The 23,577-nt window shown below is 31.7% G+C and overlaps 4 protein-coding genes across 12 annotated transcripts; 1 reads left to right on the forward strand and 3 right to left on the reverse strand.

Annotated features, from left to right (window-relative positions):
• Window positions 1-4,808: 4,808 nt before the first annotated feature.
• On the reverse strand, window positions 4,809-9,059 carry LOC111678254 (abl interactor 2). 5 transcript variants are annotated; one of them, XM_046949315.1, is made up of 7 exons: window positions 8,922-9,059; window positions 8,177-8,564; window positions 7,461-8,107; window positions 7,219-7,285; window positions 7,130-7,141; window positions 6,272-6,465; window positions 4,809-6,210 (listed from the first exon to the last, which is right to left on the reverse strand). In XM_046949315.1, the coding sequence occupies exons 2-7, from the start codon at window positions 8,515-8,517 to the stop codon at window positions 6,047-6,049; spliced, it is 1,425 nt and encodes a 474-aa protein (XP_046805271.1). In that variant the 5' UTR covers window positions 8,518-8,564; window positions 8,922-9,059; the 3' UTR covers window positions 4,809-6,046. The 5 variants fall into 5 exon arrangements, with proteins under 5 accessions (XP_046805271.1, XP_023295308.1, XP_046805270.1 ...); XM_023439540.2 differs by having other exon boundaries at window positions 7,219-7,306; XM_046949314.1 differs by lacking the exon at window positions 8,922-9,059 and adding an exon at window positions 8,656-8,673 and having other exon boundaries at window positions 7,219-7,306.
• A 923-nt stretch (window positions 9,060-9,982) lies between these two features.
• Window positions 9,983-12,735, reverse strand: LOC111678261. Its single transcript, XM_023439548.2, has 2 exons — window positions 11,142-12,735; window positions 9,983-11,079 (listed from the first exon to the last, which is right to left on the reverse strand). The coding sequence occupies exons 1-2, from the start codon at window positions 12,600-12,602 to the stop codon at window positions 10,627-10,629; spliced, it is 1,914 nt and encodes a 637-aa protein (XP_023295316.2). The 5' UTR covers window positions 12,603-12,735; the 3' UTR covers window positions 9,983-10,626.
• Window positions 12,736-14,431: 1,696 nt separating this feature from the next.
• LOC111678262 (alpha-2-macroglobulin receptor-associated protein) lies at window positions 14,432-16,091 on the reverse strand. The gene is made up of 3 exons (XM_023439549.2): window positions 15,685-16,091; window positions 15,199-15,628; window positions 14,432-15,135 (listed from the first exon to the last, which is right to left on the reverse strand). Exons 1-3 carry the CDS (start codon window positions 15,889-15,891, stop codon window positions 14,645-14,647), a joined length of 1,128 nt encoding a protein of 375 aa, XP_023295317.2. The 5' UTR covers window positions 15,892-16,091; the 3' UTR covers window positions 14,432-14,644.
• Window positions 16,092-16,653: 562 nt separating this feature from the next.
• Window positions 16,654-23,325, forward strand: LOC111678278 (protein UBASH3A homolog). Of its 5 annotated transcripts, none has more exons than XM_023439579.2 (10): window positions 16,654-16,923; window positions 17,380-17,620; window positions 17,694-17,889; window positions 18,114-18,215; window positions 20,229-20,398; window positions 20,696-21,035; window positions 21,102-21,531; window positions 21,935-22,101; window positions 22,163-22,408; window positions 22,483-23,325. In XM_023439579.2, exons 1-10 carry the CDS (start codon window positions 16,817-16,819, stop codon window positions 22,719-22,721), a joined length of 2,238 nt encoding a protein of 745 aa, XP_023295347.2. In that variant the 5' UTR covers window positions 16,654-16,816; the 3' UTR covers window positions 22,722-23,325. The 5 variants fall into 5 exon arrangements, with proteins under 5 accessions (XP_023295347.2, XP_046804760.1, XP_023295345.2 ...); XM_046948804.1 differs by having other exon boundaries at window positions 18,114-18,185; XM_023439577.2 differs by lacking the exon at window positions 18,114-18,215.
• Window positions 23,326-23,577: the final 252 nt, after the last annotated feature.

Genomic DNA, 23,577 nt, shown 5'->3' on the forward strand with positions numbered 1-23,577 from the left:
AATCGTACTTGGGTCAAAGGAAGACTATGTGCTAAATTTTATCTAAATATCTTAAATATTGCGATCTGCAGCTTGCGCACAGACGGACGGACATTATAAATCGATTGGTATTCTTTAAGGTGGGTGTTACAAACAGCAGCACAAACGCATAATACCTCTCCACTACAGTGGTATAGGTAAGCGAATTCGTTTCTATACTAATTTCAATAGTAACAAGTATGAATGTAGTCAGGCAAAGCCGGCCATATGATACCCTACACCAGTCAGTATGTTAAAAATGAGGATTATTGAAAAAAGCATTTGATTTGTTTTTTATCTTTATTCCGGAATATTTTTACTTATTTTTTGCAAAAAAGCTATTTTTTACAAGAGAGCTCAATGGGGAAAGTATGGGCCTATCCTTATAAATGTTTATAGAGGAATTCACTTCTACTTCAAAGTTATTTATGTAAAATTTAAAAGTGTTATTAGTGTTAATAGGAGAATTTAGACCTTCAAGTCATTTTGTGAAGGGAGTTTGTATGGGGGTTAGGATCAAATCAGGCCCGATAATTACAAAAATCGGTAATGTCATTACATGTTCTATGAAATGGAACTATTAACTTAATAATGAGTCCAAAGGTCCCATTCGGGGGGTACGGCTGTATGGGGGCTATGCGAAATAATGGACCAATTTTATGTGTAGTTGTTGCTACGTTGCTTGCACGGTGCTCGCGTGCATTTTGCCGACTTTTTATTGAGCACCCAGAGAGAGATAAGAAAGAACGCGACAGAGGGTCAATCCTACAGGCCGATTTCCCTCCTGTCACCAGTCGCGAAGACTCTTGAGGCGCTCCTCCTCCCCCTGCTGTCCTGTCATCTTACAGCAGCTCGCCACCAGCATGGATTCCGTAAGATGCACAACACCACCTCAGCATTAACCGCCATAACCACTCAGATCTCACAAGGCTTAAACCAGCAGAGGCCTTGTGAAAGAACAATCCTTGTGGTGCTAGATTTATCGAAAGCTTTCGATACAGTCAGCCATGCCACACTCTTCCAGGACATCCTGCAGTCCACCATGCCCAACAACTTGATGGGGTGGATTGTAAATTATCTGAGTGGCCGTCAGTCGTTCGTTGAGTTTAGAGACAAATGTTCCAAAACCCGTAGAGTTAAACAGGGAGTACTACAGGGCGGTGTTTTATTCCCCCTATTGTTTAATTTCTACCTCTCTAAACTCCCCACACCTCTACAAGGTGTGGAAGTGATATCTTATGCGGACGACTGTACCATTATGGCGACGGGCCAAAACGTTGATGAGATATGCGATCGAGTGAATGGTTATCTCGGAGAAATACACAACTTCTTCACTGGACGTAACCTGAAACTATCACCAGCGAAATCTTCAGCCACACTTTTCATCACCTGGACGAAGGAGGTAAACTTGAACCTAGGCGTCGTAGTCGACGGAAACCAAATTCCGACTGTGAACCACCCAAAGATTTTGGGAGTCACCTTTGACAGCCTGTTTACTTCCTCAGCTCATGCCACTGCAATTACGCACAAATTGCGAAGTAGAAACAAGGTCCTCAAAGCGCTAGCCGGCAGCACTTGGGGAATGGACAAAGAAACCTTGTTGGCTACCTATAAAACAATTCGCCGGTCAGTGGTCAATTATGCTGCTCTAGTGTGGTCTCCATCGCTGAGTGATGGAGAAATATTCAAAGCTGACAAAATGCTGCCCTAAGGACTGTAACGGGCTGCATGCAAATAACCTCAGAACACCATCTACATGAGGAAACGAAGGTCCTCCCAGTCAAGGAACATAATGTCATGCTGACTAAACAGTTCCTCCTGGGATGTCACCGGAGGAGTCATCCCAACTTTAACATCACACAGTTGGATGCTCCCCCGAGGCATGTCAGGAAGGACCTTCGTGTATACGAAGAGAGCATACGAAATTATGTTCAGGATCGGACTTCGTATACAGCAGCTTTGAACGACATTCATAGAGACGCCATCAATACCGCGGTTTCAGGTTACCGCATGAATGTCGTTCTTGGAGGTAGCCCACCGCCCATAGCAGAAATAAAGAAGAACCTGCCGCGGAAAACAAGAGTTGCTCTGGCTCAACTGAGATCGGGATGGAGCAACAGGCTCAACGCCTACTGGTCCCGCATAGACCGTGCCGTCCCCAATATATGCCCATCTTGTGGACAGGGTCCCCATGATACCCAGCACATATTCAACTGTCCAGTCCACCCTATTGAAGTAGCCCAATTTCTTGGCTTGGACCTAAATACAGAACCCCCGGATTAAAATTGTATAGTTTAAGCTGTTACAACAACAACCGATTTTATCCATTTTCAATTTCCTTCTGTCAAAAAAAGAGTGTGCCAAATCTTGAAAATTGCGACTTGTACCTTGCGCACAAGGTTTACATGGAAAACCAGCCAGCCAGACGGACGAACATAGTTTAATCGACTCAGAAAACGATTCTAAGCCTATTGGTATACTTAAAGGTGGGTCGTATGTCACAAACATCAGAACAAACCCAATATTCCCTCCACAATAAAGTGGGGAAGGGTATAAAAAACCCATCGTTCTTTTAACATACAGACAAGCGGACATGACAATTTCTTATTATTTAAGTTTCTGTGTCAATCAATAATATTTTATTTTGAAGAGTTGTGGGTAGGGTACTATTTTCTCCCCTCAAATGTATCATTTATGATCTGAAAATGAGCGCATATATGATCAATGTGAATACAAATGTTCATAAATTGCTAGCTGGGACAAAATAATTTATGTTTAAGGTTAAGACTATTAAAAGTTCTTCGATATTTATGTCTAGTAGTTAAAATATTTTGATTTTAACTATCTTTATTTAGTCTACTAAAAATACTAAAATAATTACCAAAAAAATCACTTACCAATATTATATGATTAAATATAAAATGTGATGTTATCGATTGGCCTTAAATTGAAATATCTTGAATATAAATATGTTTTTGGCAATGAATCTTGAAACTTGCTTAATTATTAAAATATTGAATGTTAATTTTTCCTAGATTTTCTTTGGACTTGATTGAAGTAACTCGAAATTGTTTAAATGTTTTAGTTACCTGTTAATGTAAAATAAAGAAATAATGAAATATTAATTATCAATTTTATTATTATAATTATTTAGCATCATAATAGAATATAATTTTTATTAACTATGATTTTTTGTTTGTAATTTAATTTAATATATTTGTATGTATAAAGTATAATAATTATAAAGGCAAAACAAAAAAAGAAAACAAATTATTGTTTAACTAAAGTTTATTCTTTGTAATTGGGTGAATTATGAATTGCACTAAAATCTCGGTTTTGGGTCATAGTGAAAATATTTATTTTAAACAGATAGCAAAACGAAGAATAGAAAATTTTAATATGACAATTTTAAAAATAAATCGAAAAATTTTGATTTATATGACAATCTTTACGATCTAAAAAGTCTAGTTTATTTTATTTAAATTTTGCTATTGTTTTTAAATTATTATTTTAATGTGTGGACAGAAATGTTGAAACTTTTGTGCCAATTTTTGTTACAAATTTGTAATTTGTAGAACAAATTGTTTATGTTATTGAAATTATTTCAATATATTCTACTAAAAAAAAATTATTAATAACTAAGAGAAATTAATTAAAATAGCCTACTGAATATTAATAAATTTTTTAATGTTGAGAAAAGCTTATTTAAGAAACAAATGCAAGTTTGTATATAATGAACGTACTTTTCTTTAAAGGGGAATTACATTGTGATTGCAAAATTGTAATTAAAAAGCTTTTGGAATTAGAACAAGTTTTTAATTAATTTTTGTTTATAGAAATTAATTTTATTGGGAAATTTTCATTAAAAAGCGTTTTATGCATGGGTTTTCTAAAAACATTCTTGATTGAAATGTTTTTTTTAATGGAAAAACTTTTATGTGTTTATTTTTTCTTTTAAATCTTTAATGAAAATTATTCTAAAAGCGCTTCATTTGCAGATTTCTTTAGAAGAACTTTTTATTCGAAATTATTTTATTTAAAGTTTTAGATCAAAGTTTTCATTTGAAAATCTTTTCAAAATTTTCTATATTAAAACTCTTTTCTGAAAAAATTTCTATAAAAACTCGATTTATTGAAAATTTTCTAAAGACAAACACTGAAAGTTTTCTTAAGGAAAGCTGTTTGTTAAAAAGTTATGGCCCCTGTTCTGTATTTCAATTTGAATCGAAATTTTCTTCATTTGGCAATGTTGGGATTCTGCATTTCGATTCGACTCTCCGCCACATAAACAACAACTTACAAAAACGTAACTACGATCGAAATGCAGAATACACACAATCGTAAAGCATTGAAACGAAATGGTATTGCTTCTTCTTTTTCTTACGATTCAGTTTTTTGTTGGAATACCTTTTATTGCGTAACTGAATGCGTAAACGTAATCGAAATGCAAAATAGGGTTGTATAAGTCGAAAAACTCTTGATCAAGAAGTTTTCTTTTAAGTTATTCATGGAAATGTTTTGTATAGAAAATTATGTTATTTAAAAGTTAAATGCTCATGGAAATGTTTTGTTATAAAAAATAGTTTAAAAATCTTTTTGCTGTTGTTGTAACAGATTAGTTATGGCTGGACTTTTTTTTTTCTTCTAGGGAAAAAACTTCCGGTTGGTAATGCAGCTGTTGCAGAGTTTACACTCTTTAACGGATTAAGAATCGGGTCGTTCTTTAGTGGAGATTCAATTATCGTGGGATCGAAGTCTTAATCATTTTTTTTTAATTTTAAACATTTTTCTACAGAAAAATCACGGCAAGCCGCCGTGGAGGAGTCGCCTAGAGCCCCTCCACTAGATCTTGCTAATGCTGGTCGAACGAAAGAGGATAGGGTGAAGAACGGCACCCGGAAATCTCTGGCCTTTCTGGCTAAGATGGAGCAGAGAGATCCGGCTTCGTTCTCATCAAAGGAGAAGTACCTCGTCAAGAAGCACAAGCATGACGTAGCTAGATTTGAAAGAATCTATGTTCCTGTTAGTGTTGTCTTGGGGTGGCCTTCTAAGGAACACCAAGCAGGTAATGATGATTACCTGCTTGGTGTTCCTTGGTGATTTATAAAAAAAATTTCTTAATAGAATAAAAAATATTAATTTCTTTAAAACAACTTTTCATTGTTTTGTATAGAAACTCTGAAAGAAAATATTCAACAAGAAAAGCAATTCATTCAAAACTTTTTTTCAGAAATGTACGTTCTTCTAATAGATTTATAAATAAACTAAATTTTAACACATTTAAGCAAAAAATAAGATTATAAACGTGTTATTTTTTATAAAGCCTAGCATTTTTTATCATATAAATTTACGATTTAGATTAATGATTCGTTTATTTTATTTATATTTTAAATTTGGACTTAATTATGTGTTATGTATGTAATTAGCTATGGGAATAGAAATATGTAGATAGTTTGATGTTTATGTAAATGAAAAAGAACTCAAGGGGATTTGTTTTATCAAAAATTGTTAAATGCCTAAAAGACAATATTAATGTTTGAAAAATATTTCATCTTAATATTGTTACTGCTATTTTTTGTATATTTTTTTATTATTATTATTTTATATACCAGAGGATAAATGTACGTACTTAATTTCCAATGTTAATGTTAATTTTTGTTATAATACTAAATATTATATTATATCATTGTAATCATATTCATTGTGTTATCAAAAGGCCTATAAGTTGAATGAATGTTAACAAAATACTATTATTACCATTATTATGTTTTGTATGAAATACTGGGAAAAGAATAAACTGCTTTACTTTTGTTTTACTTTTTTTGTCGTATGTATAAATTTGTGGTGTTTGTTTCCCTTATAAACTTATTGTTATTTTATATTTATATATTTTTTCTTTAAAGAAATGCTTTTTGTTTTTACTGAATATGAAGTAAATTCTTGTCTTTGTGATTAATTATGTTTTTTTTTGTTTTTGTTTTCTTTTTGTAAAGAACTTATTGTGGCGGCAGTTATTATATTTGTAAATTTAAACACAAGGTTCCACATAATTGCCAGGGAATAAACCAGTTACACCATCCATAACTCCCTCCCACCAACCATCATCGTTCTTCTTTAGAACATATAATACTGAACTCTCCTGAAAACTAAGTTCATCATCTTTGTCAGCATAATAATCATAAATGGCCACAACTGGAAAGAAGTATTTAAAGTTATTATTTATCTAAGTATTAAACATTGTCGGTTAGTTAACCTTTTTCTATATAGTTTTTAGGCACCCATCCGGGTAAATTTTGATCATCGGGCACTATGGGAGCTAATTGTCCCTGACCAGCTGAATTACGTGGTCGTCCAAAGTCATGATGCTCTTCCTCTGGTGGAGGTGGTGGCGGCAAGGGTGGTGATTGTGACCCAGGTCTAGCAAAGTTTAAGCTAAAATGATTTCGGCTAAAAGAAATTAAGTTAAAAGTTTTAATTATAAATTAAATATTTGAATTGGTTAGAAAATTATGCTGTTATGGTTGTAGGAACAAATTAATTGTAAATATCCTTCACCTTAAAATGTTCGTTAAATATTTTTTCATGAATGATAGGATTTCGATAGAAAAACTCTGTAAGGAAAAGATTTCTAGAGAAAAAACTCTCCACTAAAAAGTATTCCATAGCAAAATTTTTTAATAAAATTTGACCATTTAATAGTTTTCTACAAATAAACTATGAACATGTCTCTAGAGGTAATATTTTCATTAGAAAGACTTTTTATAGAAAGGCCGTTCATTAAATCACTTTCTAGAGAAAAGCTCTTCATCCTTTGAAACATGATTTTTCTATAGAACAATTTTTAATTAAAAAGTTGTCGTAGGAAAGTTCTTTTTTATATACATATATTATATTAACTTTGTCCGTTTCCCACATGTGATATTTTTAAAATATAGTTCAAGCTTTATTTAAATGTGAAATTGTTTCGTTTATCTTAGAAATATAAGTGAAAATATTGTAATATTTACAAGTGGATCTATGTATATGCAGTATAGAACTTGTTTTAGTAAAAATCCTTTTTCCCAAATCATTTTACTATCAAATATTAAAAAACAACAAACAATATCTTTACCTGTTGCCATTTCTGCAGCATTGTAAAGAAGGTTTATAAAACAAATTAAAATAACACATTAAAGTAACACAAAACAAGAAACAACTTACCTATTATGATTACGCCCCAAAGTATGCATGCCAATGTGACTCTGTTCGGTGATCTCATGTTGGGAAACTGTCAAGGGAGAAGGTGGTGCTGTTGTACACATAAAATAATACAAATACAAGGAAAAAACCAAAAGAAAAACAAAAAAGTTCATCAAGTCAATTAAAATTAATTGAACATCTTTGACTGATTGTAAATAAAACAGAAAAATGAGAGAACAAAAAACTAGTTTTACAAAACTTACGTGGCATACTATTACGATCATCGTATGTAGTGGGTGGTGGTGGTGGCAAAGATTGCATCATACCGGCAGAGGGTAAATTAACATGTGTTGCAATCTGTTGACTTGGCGGCATGGGTAGGGCACTGTAACCAGCAGCACGTTCATTATTAACGGAACTATTTCCACCCAAGCCGGTACTACTGACACCAGTGGCCGTAGTACTGGAAGAAGCCGAAGACAAACGTTTCGGATGACCAATGGGATAGTTGGGTGCATAGTGTGAAGGTACTTGCGGTGGATTGACCACCGGGGGTGTACGATATTCACGTGAACTTTTGCCCAAAGTACCGGTATTACTCACAGATTTGCCTAGAGTGCCAGTATTGCCACCACGTGACATTTGGGGTGGTGTAGGTGGTTTTGTAGTGGGTGGTGGTCCCACTACTGAAGGTTGGGCCAAGGATTGAACCGATCCATGTGAAGAGCCACGATGTTGTTGTTTAGGATTACGATTCATTTGATTGGTGTTGACACTATGGCCAATATCATCCAAAATCGAATAGTCAATAGCTTTGCGCACATATTTAATAGGTTTTTCTGGATTGATGGGCGCCACAATTTTAAACTGACGAGTGCTAACTTTGTTGGCGGTAAGGACACCAATTTCTCTGTAATAAAGAACAATTTTGAGAAACATAAGATTCATATCTGCATAAATATGTGTTTTAAACACTCACCTCCTGGCCACCTTCTCCTTGTGAATCTGGACTGTTTGGGCTATATGATTCATTTGTGATTCCATTTCACTCAACTGTTGAGCCTGCAACTCCAATAGCTGCATATAACTGTAGGCCAGTGTATTAATTTGATAAGCCACACTGGCCAACGACTGCGTGGTATAGTTTTTGGTGGCTTCTAATGCGGCCTTCTTATTATCGGCTCTATAGTAAGTATCCTCACAATAGTCCGCCACCCTCTCCAGATTGGTATAACTGTCGCGTAGACTTTGACGTCCATCGGGAATTTCAGTGCGTATTAGTGATGCTAATTCGTCCATTATATTCTCACCCATGACCATAACACTATCACAAGGGTTTTTGAATTCTCTTTTGTTTACTAGCAGACCTAAAAATAGAAAACAAAGACCAGCGCTCAATACAATGTCTCTTTACAACAAATTTTGTAATAATAAATCCAAAAACAAACGGAAACAAACAATTCTTAATAAGAATAGCGCTGCCTAGGGCGGTGACTAAGAACTGATGCTTCGCAGTCGTAATAGACTGCACACAGCAAAAACAACTAAAAACACAATAATAGTTTATATTTTATATAGGCTAAACATTAAGCAGCAGCAGCTCTCTGCCGGCGCAAGGGTGCTACCTCACACAGAGCAGAGAAAAAACTTTTAGAAAAAAATTATTTTTTGCACTTTAAAACATATATTTTATCAAAAATTTTATGTTTTTATTTTACACTCACTTTACTGAAATGCTTTTTTCACTTTTTTCGTTAAATTTTTTATTATTTACTAGGATATTTGTGCAAAATTTTAGGAAACCTTATTTTTCACATTTTCAACGTAGCAATTTCAATTTCATCTGCTTATCGTTGGCAGAGTTCAAAGTCTGTCAAAATTAAGACGTCGTTGCAAATTCTGTTAAATACAACTCTATAATGTTATTTTTGATGAGTATGGATAGTAATTGGGTAAAGCAGTTTTCTACAATTTTTTTTTACTAGAACCGTTACTTTAAAAACATAAAAATAAATAGAGAAAACGAAAAGTAATTAACATTTTTTTGGAATCTAAATATTTAAAAGGCGCCGCATAAAGGAAGCATAGTGCCAGGGTAACAATCCAAGAAGCCTTATCCAAGAAAGCCAGATCGCTCAGACTTAGCTAATTAGTTTTTTGGTCTCCACCAAAATCCAATAAGTTCTTTATAGTTCTCCAACATGTATCAAAGTAAAAGTTGGATTATAAATCCAATGAAAATGTGGGTTATAAATATATGTAGAACTCGAAAAACAGTAACGCAGTACCGTTATCCGACGCCACACACTAAACCAATGGGGTAGTAAAACCCTCGAAGGCCTAGCAAAAAGGACGGCATGATTACCCTTAAGAGATAATGGCAATGACACATGAAGATCTTCATTTACCCAGAGCTGAATTACGAATGAATTAACATTTTGTTTATACATGAAATAATCATTTACAGGTGGTCCTAATTTTACAAATACTAATACTTTACAGATATTAAATTCTTCATTAGAATCATGAGAAATAATGGGGGGTATATTGATTTTATCATTCGGTTTATATAGATAGATAGATAGATAGATAGATAGATAGATAGATAGATAGATAGATAGATAGATAGATAGATAGACAGACAGACAGACAGACAGATAGATAGATAGATAGATAGATAGATAGATAGATAGATAGATAGATAGATAGATAGATAGATAGATAGATAGATAGATAGATAGATAGATAGATAGATAGATTCGAAAAGATTACAAAAATGTTTGTTTTGTATTCAAAAAATATTTATTACTTTTCTTGTGTTCAGTTCATAAATACTCATCGGTTCAGAGGTATTTCTTTAAAAAAAAAGTGGTCCACGGGACATCCTAACACATACATGCATATGTCGTTCGAAAAACTTAACAGCAATGTTTGAAAAAATCTTAAATTTAATTTTATTTATTTAATTCAAATTCAAAATAATCTTTTAAAATTTCGTTTATACAATTTTTGAAAATGCGCATAAAACCAGTTTATCCGGCACGAATAAATTATATTTTATTTAAAATTTCACTTTAATTAAGTTTAATTTACTTAAATAAATATGCAGACAAAACTGCTTATAAAGAACTCAAAAAATAAAGTGTCATTGAATGCAATTAAAATAATATGAAAACAAAATTTTTTATATTTTTCTAATAATTTAATATTTTTTCAAACAAAGCTGAATATTTTCCTATGATTTCAAAACATATTTATAAGAGATGAAATTTGTATGAAAATAGTTACCAAAATGTCGGCAAAATGTTCGATATGACCGAGTTCGTTATAAACAGATTTAACTGTATAAAAAAAATAATACAATATTCGTTGCGGCTATAACAATGATAATTAATTACATACATATGTACATATTGCTTAAATTTATGTTTATGAAATATTATCAACTAAATCCTGATTCAGTTTAAGTAATAATAGTTTTTCTATATTAACTGAACTTATGATTTTATTGTGTTTCATAAACATTAAGGGCAAAGCCTTTAAAGCTTTATTAATTGTGGACTGTGTAGCAGGAGCTGCCAAAGCTACTTCGGCTAACTTTGCCAGTATAGGATTTTTATATTTGACCACTTTCCAATAATCCAAAATGTTAGCATTAAAGGGTAACCTTTCCTGAAATTGCAATTCCTCTAATGATTCTTTTAGCCATTGGTCGTCCATTGTATTTAAAGATGCTGGCGGATAAACTGTAGGCATTTCCATTTTTTCTAATACATTTCTCTCTAATTTCGCATAACGATTTGTAGATTTATTACAAATATTCGAAATATTTTGATTATTCTGTACTGCTTTTAATTGATTGAATATTTGAAGTAGTTCATCCTATAAATTTAGAAAAATAATAAATTTTTTAATTATTTACAAATCAATAAATTATTACTTACTATTGCTCTTTTCTTTTGCTTATTATTGAAATGTATAGTTTTTTCATGACAAAATCTTGGATCCAGGTATAGAGCTGCCAAAAAGTTTTTATTTTTAAATAAATTTTCTTTGCGTTTACGTAATGATTCTAGCAAATATAATGCTAATTCATTACTAATCGCCAACTCTTCCAGTTCCAATTCACACATTAGCCATTCTCTATAGAAATCCCCCATTATAAAATGATTATCGGATTGTAGCAAAATGGCAGTATTAACAACTGGTCTAAAACTGGCTTCAAATTTTAAAGCAAAAGTCCAATCAACTTCTACCATTAATTCGATATTATTCTCAATTAGCCCACGTATATTTAGTAAAGATTTTACCATATCATAAATGGAACACCAATTGGTGGTGTTGTCAAGTTCCGGTAAGGGTTTTAAATTTAAACTAGGCATTTGCAAGCGTAGACTTTTAACAGAATCACGACTTTGACTTATATTTTCATTTAACTGTTGTATTATTTCACATGCGGCAAAGTGTAGAATATGCCCTGGAAATCGTTCACATAAATGTTGACAATATTCATTTGTTAGAGGATAAATATAAGATTCTTCTGTTTGTTCGGCTTCAATCTCATTTGTATGAAGGAAATCTTTGACATTGGCATTGTCATTGATAGTAGATATTATCTGGTTACTATCTATCTGATAGTAATCCAAAGTGGTTTGTATTTTTTTCTCTAAATAAAGGGAGGTATCATTTGGTAATTCTACAGCGCCTAGTGTTAATACCTTGAGCTCAAAATCTTTAATAAATTGTATATTTATTAACATAACTTTACTCTCCTTTTTACTAGCCGTATCGAGTTTAAGATACAGTAATCTATTGTCTACAATTTTACTAATATCCTGCTGAAATTTTCGCGCCATTTGATCTATATGTTCGCCAACTGTTTGCAAATTGTATTTAAGTTTCAAATTTTGTTCCATTGCTGGCAAGGCTTCTTGGAATGTAATGCCTTCTCGAAACTCATTTAAGGGTATATTTAATAGTGTTTTTGTTTCAATAAAACATTTTAAAAGCTCCTCATTATAACAGGAATCCAAAGCAGCTATTCGTATATTATGAATATATGTATTGTCTTCAATCTGCTGCTGCGAATCTATATCATTAGTTTGAGTTTCTTTCGTTTCTACTTTTATTTGTTTGAACTTTAAATTATCTGCTGGCGGTGACTCTTCTTCTCGTCTTTTTTTAAGTGCATTTAGAGGTTTATAATCAACATCAAATTGCTGGGATTTTCTTTCTTTCTTATTTCCATTTGCACTTATTACCATATCGTGGATTTGTTCATAGTGTCTTTTAATATTACCCATAACATTTTTCAACTTTTTCTCGCAAAGCAAGCAATTTGCATATTTAGGGTCTTTTAAAATCCTTACCATTTGTTTGGGATCATAAATTTTGAAACGTCCCATTCTTTTCACGTTTTCGCAAAATACTTAATGGCATTAACTTAATGCTAATAATCTGAGTAATATATATTTGCTTGTTATTTTAGATTTTTTTCAAAATAAATTTTAAATAATTTTAGTTTGTTTCTTTTCACATTTATTTTGATTGAACAGCTGTTTATTGTAGTGTTAACAACTCTACTATTAAGAATTATTCTAAAACGGAAAAATAAGTGTTCCAAATATAGGTGTGTTCGTGTACTCAATAATTTGTAACAATTATTCAACAATTCCTCCGTGACAGTTCGTATCAGGTCTTCACCGATGGCTCTAAATCGAAAGATTGCGTAGGCGGTGGCTTCTATATTGCACATACTGGAACGGAAGTTTCTTCCTAACCAATGTAGCGTACTTCAGGCTGAACTATCAGCCATAAAACGGGCTGCAAACTGGCTCAGGTTCTATCGAATATATCATGAAGATATTCGAATTTATACCGACAGTCAGGCTGCCCTAAGGGCTATAAGTGGTGTTTATACAACATCACACCTGGTTTTAGAGTGCCGGGCATCTCTAAACGAGATGTCGAAACATTCCACAGTGGGACTGTATTGGATTCCAGGTCATCGACAGATACCTGGTATTACCATCGCGGACTCTCTTGCGAAAGTGGGTTCCTCACTAGCGACAGAGTACACCGACAATTTCGTTGGCATTCCGCTTTCAAGCTGCAAACGCTCGATTCGCGAAAAACTCCACGAGCTTGCGCAACACAGATGGTCAACTGAGGCTACCTGTAGACTGGCGAGGATCATGTGGCCCTCGTATGACCCACGAAGATCACGAGTCCTAATTCAGTTTCCGAGAGCAAATCTTCGAAACTTGATTGCAGTGGTGACTGGCCACTGGCCTTTTGGGCTTCATGCTAGAAGATTAGATCTTCCTAGTAATGACTTCTGCAGGAGCTGTCAAGAAGAAGAGAAAGAAGAGAGTGTTCACTTCCTCTGTCAGTGTCCTGCCCTAGCGGAGCATAGATCGAATCAGCTAGGAGCCAATGTTATGCACGATTTAACGGATCTATCTGAGGCTGACATCCGAAGGATAGACTCCTTTATTCGTGCTAAAAAATGGTTTGGATAGGAAACCAGAGTAGATGGGTCGAAGTGTAATAATACGCCGACCGTTTTCTTTCTCTTTTCAGGTACCACAAAGGGATCACAACATGGACTCAAGTGTGCCTCTAATGCGAACTGCAAGGGACAGCCTGCTAACCTAACATAACCTAACCTACTGGTTTCCGATAATTATAAAAATTTATTAATTTATATACATGCGAACAGTACAAAATTGCTTTTATTCATTGTTTTTATGATTTGTTTGGCTATAAATTTTCAGCAAAAGGTCATTAGTAATATTTGTTAACTAACTGCCGGTCCACACTAGGAAACTTTTAATTTTGCGTGAGAGAAAGAATATCATTCATCTCTCTCTTGTGGTGCGGAGTTTCTCGTACTGGGAAACTTGTTTTAATACGTATTAGGGTTCTACTTTTCGACTTTTTTACAGAAGATAGTCGAGTTATCGACTTTTTTGAAACAAAATAGTCGACTTCGACTTTTTTCGACAAAAAGTCGATTGTTCGATTATTCAAAAGTCGATTTATAGAATCCTAATACGTAGTTTCTGAAATAGATGGACATTAAGGAAACTTCAAAAGAGAATTAAGAATGAGTTTCTCAACAAAAGCTTCCTAGTATGGACCAGAAATTTATATGAGCTAATTGATTTTTCTATATGAAATATGTATTAAAAAAAGAACCGAAAGTCTTGATTTTCTTCAATAATGCAAATAAACGGCATTTTTTTAACAAAAAGGAATATATATTTGTTATTTAAATATTATCAAAAATATTGCTTTACAAAAAATGTTTTTTTATTACACATAGACACAAAACTTAAAACTACAGTATTATCGTTTTATTCGAATTTGGCTTCTTTTACAAAAATGTTTAAGCTCAACTGCGCGTTGCTTATCAAACAGAAAACTAATGAAATCATGAAATAGTTCAGAGTTCAGTATGTTTAAATATAGTTTTCTCTATGTTTTCTTGAATTTTTTCAACTTTACGCGATTGTTTCTTAATAGTATCTTCCATATCTTCAAAACGATTTGATTTGTCTTTGTGTTTTTCATTTTTATATTTTTCCTTTTGTAAAGCATGCTCAGCATGCAAGTGACGCAACTTCAACAGACGTGATTCAAAATGATGAAGTTCACTTTTAATGGACGATAATTCATTATCTGTAAAATTACTAGCCTGAGCCACACGCCATAAACCCTGTACCTTAGGTTCTATGAAATCTTGACTGTGAGGACCGGCAGAGACTAAACGCTCAAGGCGATCGTAGTGATCTTTTAGACCGCGATGATGTTCACGCACCTCATTAATGTGATTTTCATATTTCTTGGCGCTAGTGGTGGGGGTATCGATTTCATTATCATTAGGATCGCTAGGTATCATGTTAAAGTTTTCCAATTCATCTTCATTAATGGCATCTGTTTTGGCAACAAGGGGATTAATAATAATTAACAATTAAAAAATCTTGTTACTTTACTTACTTTCATGTTTATTGACATCAACTTGAGTTCCCAAGTTTTCCAATAAACTGTAGTAAACATCCACCTTATCTTGATGGTGTTCAAATTCTTGTTTTAATGAATTCAACTCTTCTGCAGTAAAACCAGACACTTCTGCCTTTTCCCATAATTTGTTCAATTTTTTATCTTTAAATAGGCTCTTGTTAATGTGACGTTCCTCGGGATCATGAAATTTTTTATAGGGTTTTACTTTATCCTTGTCCTCAGTATCTTCAAAATGTTCTAATAGATCATAGGAACTCATTATACCAATCAGTTTTCGTCTCAGCTCATTTTCTTTAAGGCCATCTTTATCTTTATGTTGAGAATTCAATTGTTTCCAAGTTATTTCTTCTTTGTCTTGTATTTTAAGTTCCATATACAAGGATTTCAATTTGGGTTCAGTCAATCTCTGTTATAAGTTCTATTTAAGTTTTAGGTTTAAAATTTTCAAGAATTTTTACTTACATTTTGTGCTTTAGCCCATACTAAATTCAATTTAGCCATACGAAATGGTCTTTGTAGAGTCCGGAAGTCAGGATCATAAGTCTCAGATTTCACTTGTTCGAAATGCGGGTCATTTGCTTCTCGGCTATATTTTTTTGCATTTTTATCAGCCAACGTACAAGAACAAAGCAGTAAAGCTGCTATTATGCATAAGTTGACTTTAAACATAATTTCTACTTAATTATTAAATTTACTTCTAATTTATTAACCTTTTCTGAGATTTATTAAAATCCGGCGATTGTAGACAATAAAATAAAACTAATAATACCGCTGACATGTAATTTACACGTATTTTAGTATAGACGTTTAATTTTATATGATAGCAGCAGTAGAGAATTCGTTTACCATTTCTATAACATTTTGACAAATCAGTGGCCAGGAGAAATTTTTTTATGTGAGTGATTTGACATTTCTACATACAAAACGTATAATCAGCTGTGTCAACAAAAGCATCTTAAATATATTTACTTTAGTGCTGCCAGATATTAATAATAATACCGAATTAGCTGCTGGTGGAGATTACGAGTAATTTAATCGGCTGTGTATTTTTAGGACTTTTATTTTTTGAATATTTTTCATTTTATTAGTTTTTAGCCATGATATAACCATAGAAAGGTAGAATCATTAGGGAGAGTTGTCAATTTTCTGCCCTTATTATTGTTTTATTATGGTTTTTAGCTAAGTCGATTTGGGTGAAAGATAAGGAATTAAATTAAAATTAATCCTCCAAAGTTGTTTTTGAGTACTCAATTTGATTAACATATATGATTATTAATAGCTTTAACCCCACCAAATTTCTAAAGATTCAGAAAGTTAGTTTTTCATTAATAAAATTCAAAAATTTATAGCCGGCTTAAGTCGATTTTAAGCCGGCGTTGAATTTGTTATTATCAGCCGTCGTTAAGGTTTGTCGGCACTGAGCTCTTTAAAACAGTCGGTCGATTTTGTTGTGTGCGGTGTGGTTTATTTTTACACAATTATTATTTAAAACGAAATAAAGAATATTAATTCAATTTGTGTGTTGTATTTTAGAAAGATAACAATAACTTTAAGTTCTTTTTATTAGACTGTTTGTTAATTATAAGTGAAAAAAATGGCTACGTTACCGCCACGTAAAAATCCCACACCAACTCGTATATCTAAACAACATTTAACGCCTCTACAAACTTTACTACAAATGGGCTTCCAAAAACACAGAGCGTAAGTATTATTTGTTGCAAAAGTATTACTAGTTTTATGTGAAAATATGTTTGAAAAATTAAATAAAAGAAAAATAGCAATTGGGTTTGTTATTGATTTTCTTTGATACAGTGTTGTTAATTCAGCTATTGTTTTTCCCAGTTAAGGCGATTTTAAAACTATTTCAGCGCCAAAGTATTTTATATGAGATGGTTCTAGCGATTTTGTAATGTTACCAGATTTTAAGTTTATATTTTTAAATGTTTGAATATATAACGGTCTTCATTCATAAACTGTTACGGTTTATTTTCGTATTATTTAAAATTTTAATATGGGGAACTTAAAATCTGTTTTGTTATAGGAATTTATAAATTTGTTAGTGGCATATACAATTGTATAACTATTTATATAGATAAAGTGTTTCCATAGTTTTTATACGTGATAAAATAGTCCAATTGTTTTTAAACAAATTTTCAGAGAAAAGGCTTTAGCATCTACTGGTAATCGTGGTGTACAAATTGCCTCCGATTGGCTTTTGGCTCATGTTAACGATAATACCTTAGATGAGTGTACACCGCGTGAATATATTTTATATGCCTGTCCCACAGGACCATTTCTACAACAACTAGAAGAATTTTGGACAAAATCCAGACAAGTGTGCGGCTGGAATGGAGCCCACAACTATGTTCCACATATTACTTTAGTATCATTTTTTAAGGTATGTTAATACACATACACATATGTATTTTTAAAACAACAGAATTTTCTTTTAATATTATTTTTACAAACAGGCTCCCGATGAATGTTCCCTGCAGCTGTCAAAGGCTTTAAAACAAGTCGTAGATATGACCGGAGCATTGCTAGATCGCCCCATTAAACTCGAATTATATATGAGTCAGAACTTTATGGGTTTTTTTGTGGCCGAAGATGATGCTAATTATTTAAAACGTTTAGCTTTGCAATACGTCAAGGAAGTTTCTAATTCAAGTATGTGTTTTGTAAGGTTTTGCATTAAATAATGTTAAACTTTATGGAAAGGTTTTCTTTAATACGGGTGCGTTTTTAATGGTTTCTTATTCTATTTTTTTTTTCTATTTTATTAATCTATTGCTGACCAAAATGGATGTTTTTCTTTTATCTGTTTTTTTACGTTTTTAACGCTATTGTACTAATTTTCTTTTAACTTTTGTTTAACATTTGATGAAGTGTAGTAATTAGTGATACTTATGAACAACTTGATGCCATTGTGGCTTGTTTTCCCTGGTGTGGCGCTGTCTCATCGGGTAATCGTTGTATACCGCGTAGCAGTCGCTGTAAGCTAATTTTATTTAAGAATTTTCTTTATGCTTTGTTTAGAAAAAAAAACATACTTTTGCTTGTTAGCTTTTTTATTTAAATAATATGAATAATTGATTTTTATAATGTTTATAGATTTCATTTATTTAGTTATTTTATTTATTTATAACAATTGTTAATTTGCTTGTAATATTCATATATGACTTGCAGTGTTGTTAGTTATCTATTCTTATCATTTATTACTAAAATATTACTCATTATTATAATCGCCAATATTGACGCTTTCTTTTAATATTTGTAGTTCAAAGCAAATCATTCAAATAGTTAATTTAATAGTTAAAACATCGTTAGCGTAAAATTGTAAGTTTTTTACTTAAAAAATCACTTATCTTTTAAAATCACTTAATTTAGTTAAAAAAAGGAAAGAACAAAAAATATTATTTTCTATTGAAAGTTTTTGAAGGCATTGAATTGTTAGTTGTTATCGGCACAAAATTTTTAGGCACAAACGTTTGTTTATATAAACTTTTTATTTAAATTCTCCTGGCAAGTATCTAGTGCCAATAAATACATTTTCAGAATTAGTTATTTTTTCAAAAATTTCAATATATTTTAAACTTTACGTTTTGTTGTTGAATTTCAGTTTTTTATTTTTTAATTTAGCATTTTTTTAAATTTATTTAATCTGTGTTCATGAGCTGCTTAAAATTATTTTATGCCAAAAACAAGTGAGAAATTATAGTCGGGCGAGGCCGACCATATAATACCCTACACCTGTTACAAAAAAAGTTGAATTTAGTTTTCATAATAAAGAATTTAAGTTAAATTGTACCTTGCCTTAGATATACTTAGCCATTTATTGTTGAACAAAATTGTGGACATTTAAGTATAATTTTGAATGGGGCTTTTTATAGGGGCTAGGGTCAAATGAGGCCCTATAATTATAAAGTTCATGAGGGCCATCAAGGCTAGTATAGAACTTGGTTTTGTTGCTTTTTGTCGTGATACGAGTATATTAAACAAATTTATGAACTTAAAAGTCCTATTCGGCGGGTTCAGTTGTATGAGAGCTAGGTGAAATAATGGACTGATGTTAACCATTTTCAATAGGCTTCGTCTACGGTACCATAAAAGATCATGTGTCAAATTTCATTGAATTGTCTCTAAAATGCAAACTGTAGTTTGATTACAAAGTTTACAAGCCCTATTCGCGGGTTTAGTTGTATGTGGCTAGTTGAAATAAAGGACCGATCTTAACCATTTTCAGTAGGCTTAGTCCTTGAAACAATAAAAAATTAAATTATCTTTAAAATGGCGACCTGTAGTTTGATTACAAGGTTTACAAGGACGGACGGACATGGCTAAATTGACTCTTAAAATAATTCTAGCCGATTGGTATACTTTAAGATGGGTATAGGACTAATATTATTGTGCGTTTCGAACATCAGCACAAACCCAATATACCATTCCACCTAAAGTGGTGTAGGGTATAATGAACATTTTTATTAAATGTACAAACTTTAGTAATTTTTCCTTCCAACTAAAATATAAAATTTGTTGAACAGTGTCAATTTGCCTTATTTAACACCCAACAATATTTACATTTTTTTATAGAATACTACAAACCAACCTCTTAACTGAATACATACTCTATTCTATTCTACACTATACTATATGCTTTGTATAAACTACTTCATACTCTACAATTTGGTTATGATTTCTTAACATTGTATTTTTGGTTTTAGTAGCAATTATAATAAACACAGAGTAAATACATCAATTGCTCTTACATTTTGTATTATTAATATAGTATAATATCATATATAGTATAAAAAAGTATAAAATATATATATTTTATAAATAGTTTGTCTAATATATTTTTGTTACTCTGTTTTTCTTGTTTGTTCTTTTCTTTTCATATAAAATGACAACGCTAAATAATAATTAAATGAATTATAAAAATCGATTTTATTATTATAAATTTAAAATTTTTAACGAATAAAAAAAAACGAATTACAAAAAATATATAGCGATTTCATTGGAACCACATGTGAAATCATTGCACCTGACTTTAGCCTATCAATTTCCGCAGAATCAATTTAATGCTCTAAAAACCTTAGTGGAATCACTAGATGCATCATGTGCCTCCAATTGGGAGCTACGTTTATATTCGCGTGATCCCAGATTGGCTACAAAACAAGTACATATTTTATAAATTTTCTATATAATACAAACATATAACGATTTCATTTTACCTTTTCTTTTTGAAAAGTTGTTATTGTTTTCAAACAATATGATATTTTGCAAATATAACCTTAACCCAGTAAAGTTTTATTTTTCATTTTTCCTATTTTCTTTGTTTGAGTTTGAATTGTTTTTGTACTAGTATCTATGCAATTTAGCTGTAAGTGTATATTTGTTAATTTGTTTTTTTCGTTTTTCTCTTTCTCTCTCTCTCTCTTTGCGTGTTGCGTCTGTATTCGTTTGGCATATACAGGTACATAAAGTTGTTTATCCCCACAGTCCTCACGAAATTGATGAGTTGGAACTACGTATTGGAGATTATATCTATTTGAATAGTGACGCTGTTGATAACTCATCAGACGGCTGGGCTGAGGGTATATCTTGGTTAACCGGTGCCCATGGTCATTTGCCTGTTAATTATACCGAACGTACGGCTGAATCGGATGCTTGGACTTTACATCGTGTTGTGCAATTGTCAAAATCAATAACACCTTCATTAACTTCAGCCGAAGAGTGTGATATGGTCGATGGTCGTAGCATTTCAACAGAAACAGAAGAACAACCATCACGTCATCATCGCGATTTGCCACACAGTGAGTTTAATTCGAAAACGCAAAAGGATAAATGAAAACTAAAAAAAACATTTTTATTTAAATTAGTTGGTTTACATTCTACAGATCTAATTGAAGGTTCCTCTTTTAATGAGGATTCCGAACAGAGTGTTGAGAAATATTTACGCAAAACTTTAAAACCCTGTTTGGATTTACATTCTCTGAATAATCACAATAATTCCAATCAACAACAATCCACACCTCTTATTGAAATTACACCGAATAGCATGTATACTCCTAATGCTGGTGACATTAAAGTGGAGCCTATACCGGTGGCTCCACCCAAGGCCGATGATACATTGAGTCAACATTCGGCAGAAAATTCTTTATCGATATCATCGAAAAATCGTCGTGTTTATATTATGCGTCATGGCGAAAGGGTCGATTTTACTTTTGGCGCTTGGATACCATATTGTTTTGATGAGTTCAATAATTATATGCGTAAAGATTTGAATATGCCAAAAACATTGCCAAAAAGGTAAGCAAAAAAGATAAAATCTTACAAAAAAATGTGTTAAACGAGATGTAAAATTCTCCAAAAAGATGAATTGTAGAAAATTTTTTGAAATTAATTTTCTAAAAAATATAATTTTTTCCAAAATTCTCTAAAATATAAAGAATTTTTTAAGTTTATTTTGACAGAATTTGAAAATTTAGAATTTTTTGAAAACTCTTAAAAATATTTTTTTTTTAATTCTTAAAAAGAGTGTTCTGTTCTAGTGTTGTTCTATTTCTGTTCTAGTTCTGTTTTAGTTCTGTTCTAGTTCTGTTCTAGTTCTGTTCTAGTTCTGTTCTAGTTCTGTTCTAGTTATATTTAAATTCTATTCAAGTTTTGTTCTAGTTCTAATTCTTTTTCTTTTACTTTTATTTTTCTCTTACAGAAATAATTGTCCCGATGGTTGGCAAAATGATTCGCCCCTAACAAATATTGGTTTGCATCAAGCCAGTTTAATAGGTGAGGCATTATATGATGCTCGCGTACAAATTGATAATGTTTATTGTTCACCGGCATATCGTTGTATACAAACTTGTACCAGTGCTTTAGAAGGTAAAAATTATACACTACAAAAAAAAACTTTAAAAATATATATTTAAATCTTTCTTCAAAGGTCTTAAACTAACCGGAAAACATAGAATAAAATTAGAACCAGGTTTATTTGAATGGATGGCCTGGTATCCTGAAGGTGTACCCGATTGGCTTAATAAAGAGGAATTAAGAGAAGCTAATTATATAATAGATAATGAATATCAACCGTTTGTAACTGTTAATAAACTAAATGAGGGCATAAAAGAAACAACAGAAGATTTTTATACACGTAACTATGAAGTTTTAAAGAAAATTATTGAATCAACAAGTAAGTTGTGTTGGTTTTTACACAAAATGAAGAAATAAATAAAAATATTTTTCTTTTTCCACGAAAAAATAAAGGTGGCAATATTTTAATTGTAGCCCATGCCACCACCCTTGACACCTGTACCCGCCAACTAATTGGTGAGGCTCCCCGCAACACCAATGAATTGCGTCATGTTATACACAAAATACCCTATTGCAGTTTAGCCAATGTTGAGGAAATTGATGGTCAATGGAAACTAGTTGAACCGGAATGTTTACCCGTTACACATTCTAAAAATCCTCGCTTTGAATGGAATGCTTTGACTGCCACATAGTGCAAGTGCTTCGAAGAGTTTATCAATAAACTTTCTTCTACTTCTTCTTAAGTAAATAAATCAATCTAAAACCTAAATACTACCTACCTAAATACATGAGAATATATAATATTGCTTCTTATTTATTGTTATTAACTTTACATGTGCTTTTTTGTTGCTTTTGTGTTTTTGCATGTTTTATATATTTTATTGTTTCAGTTGTTTCTTTAGATCTTATATACAACAAAAAGACAAGAACAAGTAATTATGTTATAGCAATGCAAATAAAGTAAAGAGGTGGAATGAACAATCTTTGTAAAAAATTGTGTTTTCAATTAGATTATTAATGTTTTTAAATGAGGGAAGTTTTTAGGTATTTTTTAAGTTATTTTAAGACTTTAACACTTTATAGAGATTTAGGAAATATCGGGCAAACTTTGTTTTTTTCATGGCTTTTACAGTTTTAATAAAAAAATTAAAACGTTTTCCATCTCTATACTTTAGTTTGCATAATTCTTAAGGTTGTTTTATAAAATATACTATTTTAAGCTCTTTTATTTACTTTTAGTATGTACATTAAGTTTAGTCTTTAGATTACAAATCCAGTAAAAACAAACAATCTCTATAACTGCCATTTTATTTTGAAATTATTTTTAAAACCCAAACAAAATCTATACACAAACAAACACATTCTATCTACAAGTTTAAAATGCAATGTTGATCTGAAAAAGATCGAAAAGAGAGTTGAAAATTTATCAAAAATTTTATATAAAAATCAAATTTATCAAAATGTTTCTATATAAAAGATAATTTATTGAATTTTCATTAAAGAAACAAAATTAGTTTAAAATTTACTTTAAAAAGAGAGAAATAACAC

This window comes from Lucilia cuprina, chromosome 4, assembly GCF_022045245.1.
Source record: "Lucilia cuprina isolate Lc7/37 chromosome 4, ASM2204524v1, whole genome shotgun sequence".
NCBI lineage: Eukaryota > Metazoa > Arthropoda > Insecta > Diptera > Calliphoridae > Lucilia > Lucilia cuprina.

What these genes read in the sequence shown, in the direction of transcription:
- LOC111678262 (XM_023439549.2), bottom strand. Translation starts at nt 15,891, where the DNA reads ATGTTTAAAGTCAACTTATGCATAATAGCAGCTTTACTGCTTTGTTCT. An exon ending in TATGGGCTAAAGCACAAAAT is followed by an intron (nt 15,629 to 15,684) that starts GTAAGTAAAAAT and finishes AACTTATAACAG; the next exon opens with AGATTGACTGAACCCAAATT. An exon ending in TGATGTCAATAAACATGAAA is followed by an intron (nt 15,136 to 15,198) that starts GTAAGTAAAGTA and finishes TTGCCAAAACAG; the next exon opens with ATGCCATTAATGAAGATGAA.
- LOC111678261 (XM_023439548.2), bottom strand. Translation starts at nt 12,602, where the DNA reads ATGGGACGTTTCAAAATTTATGATCCCAAACAAATGGTAAGGATTTTA. An exon ending in AGCAAAAGAAAAGAGCAATA is followed by an intron (nt 11,080 to 11,141) that starts GTAAGTAATAAT and finishes CTAAATTTATAG; the next exon opens with GATGAACTACTTCAAATATT.
- LOC111678254 (XM_023439540.2), bottom strand. Translation starts at nt 8,517, where the DNA reads ATGGTCATGGGTGAGAATATAATGGACGAATTAGCATCACTAATACGC. An exon ending in AAGGAGAAGGTGGCCAGGAG is followed by an intron (nt 8,108 to 8,176) that starts GTGAGTGTTTAA and finishes TCTTTATTACAG; the next exon opens with AGAAATTGGTGTCCTTACCG. An exon ending in TAAAAACTATATAGAAAAAG is followed by an intron (nt 6,211 to 6,271) that starts GTTAACTAACCG and finishes ACTTCTTTCCAG; the next exon opens with TTGTGGCCATTTATGATTAT.
- LOC111678278 (XM_023439579.2), top strand. Translation starts at nt 16,817, where the DNA reads ATGGCTACGTTACCGCCACGTAAAAATCCCACACCAACTCGTATATCT. An exon ending in CCAAAAACATTGCCAAAAAG is followed by an intron (nt 21,532 to 21,934) that starts GTAAGCAAAAAA and finishes TTTCTCTTACAG; the next exon opens with AAATAATTGTCCCGATGGTT. An exon ending in GAAAATTATTGAATCAACAA is followed by an intron (nt 22,409 to 22,482) that starts GTAAGTTGTGTT and finishes GAAAAAATAAAG; the next exon opens with GTGGCAATATTTTAATTGTA.